A 9139-nucleotide genomic window follows, 5' to 3' on the forward strand; every position below is an offset into this window, starting at 1 on the left:
TAGATGAGCCCTGTAAACCGGAAAGGAGGGAGTAGTAAGTAGTACTACCTCCATAGTGGGTACGTACTCCGTAAAATCAGATTTTCCCAAAACTAAGTCGCTCAACCTTTATTTTCTTGTTTCCCTTCCTACCTCATTGCCTTGAACAGACTATGCCAAACTGTCCTGCCTGCCGCGCGGGAAAATACCCACCCTCGGCTTTTTTTAGTCGGGTTTGTATCGACGGATCGCGTGAAGCAGCAAAAACCAAGCTGTGTCTTGTACTCCTCCGTCGACGCTCGCCTTCATGAATTTTGTACTTCCTCTCGCCGACATGTGGGACATATAGCAACCGAGTCGACGTGTCGTGCACCAAATAACAGTGCAGAACAGCAGGGAGGATGCACCCCAGTCGTACCACCCCAATAGTAGTAATGAGCAATGAGACGTCAAATCACAATGCCACACCTTCCCAAACGGACGAAGCAACCATTATTTCAAACTTCGCTTCGCCATCATCACCTTCTGCCATTGTTCTGCCTCAGGAGAGCCACACGCATCGCCTTGGTACATCATGACACGTGGGACCGCATGACAGGCCATGCTCCCCGCCCATCACTCGGTAAAATCACCTTATTTTTACTACTTCCTCCGTATCGGTTTACAGGGCATGCACGTCGTTCTAGGTTGGGAATTTAAATGGCTATATATGTGATGAACAATATATGTTTAGAAACTGCATCCGCTTAAGAATCCAATGATATAGTTTTTGTGACATAGTAACTCATATTTAGTTGGTCAAATGGATGACCTAGAAATACATGCACGCCCTATAAACCAAGACGGAGAGGGTAGTACAGTACGTATCTTTTTAGATCAATATAGTCGGGATTCACCACGGAGCAAAACCAAGTGGTAGGCTGCTCCTGTCATGTTGGCGTAGCAACTCAAGCAGGGTCAGTGCGCACACAAAATGGAAACACACTTAACAGGACCCCTTTGGCCGACATGTGGCTCACCCACCATCTTGTTCCACATGTGATGCACCAAATTACAGTTCGGAGCAGCGGTTGGACTTGTAGGCACCCCGGTCATAGCTCCGCAGTAGTAGTAAATGAGCGATGAGGGGTCAAATCACAAAGCCCCACCTTTCCCGCATTAGGCTAGACGGACGAAGCAACTATCTTTTCACTCTAGGGTGCAAGAGCATAAAGAAAAGAGAAAACCGATGATGCGTGCGGCAACTACCTAGGGCACCCTAGGGTAGGGGCCTCCACTACAAATCCTTTTTTTAAAGTGCCTCCACTATAAATCCGCTTCTCCCTCGTCCTCTTGAAGAAAACCGATGATGCGTATGGCGGTAGGGTTTGTAGGAGTACTACGGCATGCGGGGCCATGTCATAGTAAACGGGAGAGGGATTGAGTTCGAGTCGACGCCTTAATATGTGCGGGCCGCTTGGTTTTACAGGAACGATGCAACATTTTGGTTTCGAGGACCAGTGGAGATATACGTACAAAAAATTGTGGACGTAGGTTCGACCGAAAGGCAATGATGCATGGGACCTGCATTTTGATATACCCACGGCCGCGTGAAATTTGCTACTCTACTCAAAACTAGTAAGGTACACATGCATTGAATGCATGAGATTTGGAAACCAAATTATGAATAAATACACACTATAGCTTGTAAAGCTTTGGGTCATATATGCATGATGTAGATGTTCGTTTAGTTCTTATAGTTCATCTCATTCAAAATCAATTAGTATTATAAAAAGGTTAAGATTCATGGGATTGTGCATTGTAAAGCATAAAGTAAAACAAAAATAATGGCAATTCATTTAGAAAAAAAAGTTTGGGCAATTATGATATGGAAGATTCAAGAACAAAGGAGAAGTGCTTGTGTTTTGAGGTTTGTGCATTATGCTTAAGTTCAACCATGGAGTCTTCTAGATTGTACAGGTGGCAGAATCTGGTGGAATGTTGATGATATCCAATGGCTAGTAGTCCTTGGATTTGCCATCTCTGCATTGTCAGATTAGCTTCATCCAACGAACATCTTTTAAAGTTATTCGCACACTATGTAGGGGTATAGATAATGCTTAAAAGTTCTCCAAAAACATATATAACTAATTGGAAGTGAATGTATGCTTAAAATGAAAAAATGTAATACTCCCTTCGTCTAGGTTTATAAGTCATCTTAGGTTTTTTTGCTAGATAATAGCATTCCATGCAATGAATTAACCACTGCATGTCATGTTTGAAAGTCTCAAGCCACTGAAAGCATGCACGACCCACATCTCTTATTGGTTGATATGTCACGAAACAAGAAATGAGGAGGAAGTTAATGTACCGTTCCTAAGTGTTTTGGGATTATTTTGTTTTCGGAAGATGACTTACACACCTAGATGGAGGGAGTACAAAGAGAAAAACTGAATTGCAGTTAAAAGAATGACATTTCTAACAAAAATGTGAGTGTGAACTACATATGTGTGCACGTGACCACCACATACATTGTCAATACAAAATATAATGTAAGAAATAACTTATGAGTAACATGCACGAATTAATGATGTGGTGCTTGCATGCATAGAGTAGAAAAACAATGTGATTTATGACTTGCATGCATGACGTGTTCTTGTGCCACAATTGCATGGCTAGGAAAAAAGCTACTAGTGGGTTGTACTAGATATTTGGGAATAGAAGTGATGAGGACATCAATACCATTGTTACACCCTCAGCCCCTGCTGCTATACATACTGGACCAATTACTAGAGCTCGCGCACGCCAATTGAATTATCAGGTACTTCCGTTTCTTGGTAACGATTCTAAAGATCATGAGAATATGATGCTGCCTAAATTGGATACATTTGTGTTGCTTACAAATTAAGGGCCTAGCTTGGAGGAAGAGGGGGGAATTTCGTGGCCCTTGGAGGAGGGGTCCGAAACCAACCCTAACTCTTGTTTCCCCACACATACGGACTCTAAAAACAGCCTGTACTTTAGTATTTCGAAAATACATGGGCCTGGCCCAATAATAAGGTGACGTAGCACCTAGAATAGCCTCTGGATGAAATTTATGAAGTGGCATCTTGTATATTTCGTCCAAGGCTTCATGCACTCCTTATGGTGGCTTCAAAGTCCCGAAATCATCACTTGTAACTCTGTTCTTGATCCCCTTGTGCATGCCATCATCTCCATGCTTGAACTTGCTCCAAGGTTCATCTTTATTATCCAAGCTAGGCCCTTCATTTGTAAGCAACACAAATGTATCCAATTTAGGCAGCATCATATTCTCATGATCATCAGAATCATTACCAAGAAACGGAAGTACCTGATAATTCAATTGGCATGCGCGAGCTCTAGTAATTGGTCCAGTATGTATAGCAGCAGGGGCTGAGGGTGTAACAATGGTATTGATGTCCTCATCACTTCTATTCCTAAATATCTTGTACAACCCACTAGTAGCTTTTTTCCTAGACATGCAACTGTGGCACAAGAACACGTCATGCATGCAACTTCGCGTACTTCGTTTGTGTCCAATGACCAGACCAAGACGTCACAGAACCCCACCTTCATTAATAAAGCTTTCCTCTTTTATTCACAATATACAGATTGCAATCTCAGTTTCTTGCTTGTTCTTCATTTGCTCGCAGGAAATAGACCCTCGTGGCTAGGTTGATCGTTCACCATAGCTGCAACTTCGCGTACTTCGTTTGTGTCCAATGACCAGACCAAGATGTCACAGAACCCCACCTTCATTAATAAAGCTTTCCTCTTTTATTCACAATATACAGATTGCAATCTCAGTTTCTTGCTTGTTCTTCGTTTGCTCGCAGGAAATAGACCCTCGTGGCTAGGTTGATCGTGCTCCGGCGTGGTCAATAACCCTCGGAAGTTGGTTTAGCGATTGCTAAGGCGCGACGTCTTCGCACGTTCATAGTCGGATCGTCAAAGTCGACTCCCACAGAAAACGATATCTATCACATCGAAACATCAGGACACCGTCGCCTCTATGAAGTGGTATCAGATTTCTAGGTTGCTCGATGAGATTTTACAGTTTTTCATAGTTTAGATCGAGTCTGTTCTTCATACCTACAGTCCACGAAAAAGCCAAGTAAAAGTTAGGGATAGTTCATCATATGCGAACCAATCTGAGCCTTTGCATAATCTTTTTAGGGTTTCGCATTGTTGAATTTGCGGTTGCATCATCATGTCTAGTTGCTGGTCTTAGCGTCTAGTTTCCTTTAGAGTTTTGAGTTCTGTTCACAAGTTGTTACGCCGCCGCACCATTGTCATTGTTCCTACCACATACCACCACCACCAACATATTCCTTACCGCTGCCATATACATCCGCCTGTCCACCACCAATCCGAGTCCACATATACATCCGCCTGTCCACCACCAATCCGAGTCCACATATACATCCGCCTGTCCACCACCAATCCAAGTCCACATATACATCTGCCTGTCCACCACCAATCCGAGTCCACATATGCATCTCCCTGTCCACCACCAATCCGAGTTCTTTTCATATTAGGTTTGTTTAAGAGATCCATCTAGTTTTCGTTTTGTGTTTCCTTGCCTGAGTAGGTCTCAGAAAAAAAAGAGTCTGGAGACCCCCGGGCAGTTTTTAGGCCAAACTTTCGACGACCAATTTTTTTCCCTATCCTATTTTTAGGTCCCACGGAGCATTTTGAGACACTCGCCATCATAGTGATTTTTTGTCGCACTTTTTCGTCATCGCTACCCTGATTTCCAAAAGAAGTCAAAAAAATTGTGTGCCCATCCTATCAGTTTGACGAGGGAAGAGTTTTGAGACACTCACCATTATAGTGATTTTTCGCAAAAAAAAGGAGCGCAAAAAAGAGGAGCACCAAAAAAAACAGAGCGAAAAGAAAAAAGTTCCAGAGTGTGCTTTTCCCTTCTTTATGTGCAGCGCCGTGATTTTGTTAGTGTTCTAGGCTCGCGTCTCTAGTACGGTCTAGCCTAGGACCAGCACAGTAACGTCGTTGAGCGTTTATTCAACTTTGCATATCTGAATTGATTATTGCTGACCCCTTTTGCTACCATATTATAAGCCTTCCCAGCTCCACATACATCTACGTCGCGCGTTTGACTCTCCCCGGTAATCGCTCTATCCAAGCTTTGAAAGTTTTGACTACAACGGTTGCTGATCACCACCTACTGCTTGGTAAGAACTGGTAAGAATTTGAGACTCGCTTGACAGATTTGTGACTGTCCACCACTTACTAGTAGTCTGTAGGATCATATTCTTATGTGTTTCTATTGTTGCTAACCATGGCAGGATCACAATCCGACGAGACTGACTGGGAGAACATGACAAACAAAGAGTTACATGATAAGTTTCAGCAAATGATGAGTGGACAGGTGGAAGATGTGCTAAATAGATTTGAAGAGGCCATGGAGAAGATAGATGGCATTGAGAAGGCATTTGAAACAAAGCTCGATAACAAGTTTAATGAATTGCTCGTGCGTCTTCCACCTCCCGCTGCACCTGTCGTACCTCTACAACAACAACAACATCGTCTTCCAAATCAAGTGGGACGAGCACAACGCGTTCCCATGGAGCCTGGTCAAACTTTTGGTGCTGCTGTACCTACTGTTGGTGCTTCTGTCGCTCCTGCTGCTACTGTAGAGGTGGAGGACCATTACGAGGATGAGGTTGATCAAAATCAGAACTATGTGCAACCACCAGCACCAGCACCACCAGGTCGTCCTCATGCATATCATCGCAACGGTAGGGCTGCACCACCACCTGAGGTACGAGATCATGACCATCTTCCTAAACTGAAATTGAATATTCCACCATTTGAGGGTAGATATGTTCCTGATATATATCTTACTTGGGAGTTAGAAACTGAACAACTTTTTACATGTTTACAATATCCTGAGGAGAGACGTGTTCCTGCTGTTGTTTGTGCTTTCACTAGTTTTGCATGTGTTTGGTGGTCTGAACATTGTAGATTATATCCCATTCCAGCTACTTGGGCTGCTTTGAAAACTGCTCTGCATACTCGTTGGGTTCCACCATATTATCAACGTGAATTACTTCAAAAATTGCAGCGTTTAGGACAAGGAAAAAAATCTGTAGAAGAATATTATCAGGAATTACAAACTGGCATGATTAGATGTGGTATTGTTGAGGAGAACGAAGCTATGCTTACACGTTTTATGGGTGGATTAAATAGAGAGATTCCGAGCATTCTAGAGTATAAGGAGTATACTAATATCACTCTTTTATTCCATCTTGCTTGTAAAGCTGAACGTGAAGTGTAGGATCGACAGGCATGGCGCGAACTAACTTTTGTGCAGGTCGATCTTCATCATGGACACCACGTGCATCCTCTACTTCCACTACACCAGCACCTCCATCAGGTGCCACCTCCAGCCGTGATACAAAGAAAGCAGGCACAACCACCACTATCTGCCAAGAGCACACCTGTCGGGGCCTGCGCAGAGCTCTTTTTCTTCCATGGCATCAACAGGGCACACAAGTGATATTATTTGTCGTCGTTGTAAGGGAACAGGACATTTTGCGAGAGAATGCAAATCTCAGCGTGTGATGATTGCTACTGAGGATGGTGGGTATGAGTCCGCTAGTGACTATGATGAGGAGACTTTGGCTCTTATTACACATGAAGAACACGGTGGAGAGGATTCTGATCATGAGACGCAATACATGGCTGCTGAAGATGCTGACAGGTATGCATATTTAGTTGCTCAACGTGTTTTGAGTGTGCAGGTTACACAAGCTGAGCAAAATCAAAGGCATAATTTGTTCCATACAAAGGGAGTTGTGAAGGAACATTCTGTTCGCGTCATCATAGATGGAGGGAGCTACAAAAACTTGGCTAGCATGGACATGGTGGAGAAGCTATCTCTCACCACAAGACCACATCCACATCCTTACTACATCCAATGGTTCAACAACAGCGGAAAGGTTAAGGTAACACGTACTGTTCATGTGCATTTTAGTATCTCTACATATGCTGATTATGTTGATTGTGATGTGGTACCCATGCAAGCATGTTACTTATTACTTGGTAGACCATGGCAATTTGATAAAAATTCTGTACACCATGGTAGAAATAATCAGTATACTCTTGTTCATAAGGATAGCCATATTACTTTGCTTCCTATGACTCCTGCATCCATTTTGAAAGATTATATTAATAGAGCTAATAAAGCAAAACAGGAGAAAAATAAGAGTGAAAATCAGATTGTGGCAAAAGAATTTGAGCAACAAATGAAACCTAATAATCAACCATCTAGTGTTGCTTCTGAAATTAAATTGAAAAGTGCATGTTTACTTGCCACAAAATCTGATATTGATGAGTTAGATTTCAGCAAATCTGTTTGCTATGCTTTTGTGTGCAAACAGGCATTATTCTCATTTGAGGACGTGCCATCCTCTTTGCCCCCTTCTGTCACTAACATTTTGCAGGAGTTCGCTGACGTCTTCCCACAAGACGTGCCACCGGGATTACCACCTATTCGAGGGATTGAGAATCAAATTGACTTAATTCCCGGTGCATTGCTACCCAACCGTGCACCATACCATACCAATCTAGAGGAGACGAAGGAGATTTTGCGTCAAGTACATGAGCTGCTCGATAAAGGTTACGTACGCGAATCTCTTAGTCCTTGTGTTGTTCCTATTATACTAGTGCCTAAAAAGGATGGTACGTCGCGTATGTGTGTTGATTGTAGAGGCATTAATAATATTACTATTCATTATCGTCATCCTATTCCTAGGTTAGATGATATGCTTGATGAATTGAGTGGCTCTACAATTTTCTCCAAAGTTGATTTATGTAGTGGATACCATCAAATTCGTATGAAAATGGGAGATGAATGGGAAACATCATTTAAAACTAAGTTCGGTTTATATGAGTGGTTAGTCATGCCTTTTGGGTTAACTAATGCACCTAGTACTTTCATGAGACTAATGAACGAAGTTTTACGTGCTTTCATTGGACGATTTGCGGTAGTCTATTTTGATGATATACTGACTTATAGCAGATCTTTGGAGGAACATTTGGAACATTTACGTGCTATTTTTATTGCTCTACGTGATGCACGTTTGTTTGGTAACCTTGGAAAGTGCACCTTTTGCACCTCCCGAGTATCTTTTCTTGGCTATGTTGTTACTCCATAGGGAATTGAAGTTGATAAAGTCAAGATTGAAGCTATTGAGAGTTGGCCGCAGCCCAAAACGGTCACACAGGTGAGGAGTTTCCTTGGCCTCACTGGTTTCTATAGGCATTTTGTGAGAGATTTCAGCACCATTGCTGCACCTCTCAACAAGCTTACAAAGAAGGATTTGCCTTTTGTTTGGGGTACCGCACAGGAAGAAGTCTTCACGGTATTGAAAGATAAGTTGACACATGCTCCTTTACTCCAACTTCCTGATTTTAATAAGACTTTTGAGCTTGAATGTGATGCTATTGGAATTGGATTAGGAGGTGTGTTATTACAAGATGGCAAACCTGTTGCATACTTTTCTGAAAAATTGAGTGGGCCTAGTCTGAACTGTTCTACTTATGATAAAGAATTATATGCTCTTGTTCGGACCTTAGAAACATGGCAACATTTTCTATGGCCCAAGGAATTTGTTATACATTCTGATCATGAATCTTTGAAACACAATAAAATTCAAGAAAAACTGAACCGTCGACTTGCTAAATGGGTTGAATTCATTGAGACTTTCCCTTATGTCATTAAACACAAGAAGGGTAAAGAAAATGTTATTGCTGATGCATTGTCTCGTTGTTATACTATTCTTTCACAACTTGACTTTAAAATATTTGGTTTGGAGGCCATCAAAGATCAATATCTGCATGATGCTGAATTTAAAGATGTATTGTGGAATTGTAAGGAAGGGAGAACTTGGAACAAGTTCGTTCTTAACGATGGATTTGTGTTTCGTGCTAACAAGCTATGCATTCCAGCTAGCTCCGTTCATCTTTTGTTGTTGCAGCAGGCGCATGGAGGAGGATTAATGGGACACTTTGGCATTAAGAAGACGGAGGATATACTTGCTACACATTTTTTTTGGCCAAAGATGAGATGGGATGTTGAGCGTTTTGTTGCTCGCTGCACTACATGTCAAAAAGCTAAGTCACGACTCAATCCTCA

At 42.2% G+C, this 9139-nt stretch overlaps 1 protein-coding gene across 1 annotated transcript; it reads left to right on the forward strand.

The window, feature by feature from the left end:
• Nucleotides 1-6563: 6563 nt before the first annotated feature.
• Nucleotides 6564-8670, forward strand: LOC147964947 (uncharacterized). The gene is made up of 2 exons (XM_087530222.1): nt 6564-7625; nt 8662-8670. The coding sequence occupies exons 1-2, from the start codon at nt 6564-6566 to the stop codon at nt 8668-8670; spliced, it is 1071 nt and encodes a 356-aa protein (XP_087386348.1).
• Nucleotides 8671-9139: the final 469 nt, after the last annotated feature.

This window comes from Triticum urartu, chromosome 6A (genome assembly GCF_056163025.1).
Source record: "Triticum urartu cultivar PI428250 chromosome 6A, HENAU_Tu73, whole genome shotgun sequence".
Classification (NCBI taxonomy): domain Eukaryota; kingdom Viridiplantae; phylum Streptophyta; class Magnoliopsida; order Poales; family Poaceae; genus Triticum; species Triticum urartu.

Bases quoted from the DNA above. Each gene is read 5' to 3' on its own strand.
- LOC147964947 (XM_087530222.1), top strand. From the start codon at position 6,564: ATGATTGCTACTGAGGATGGTGGGTATGAGTCCGCTAGTGACTATGAT.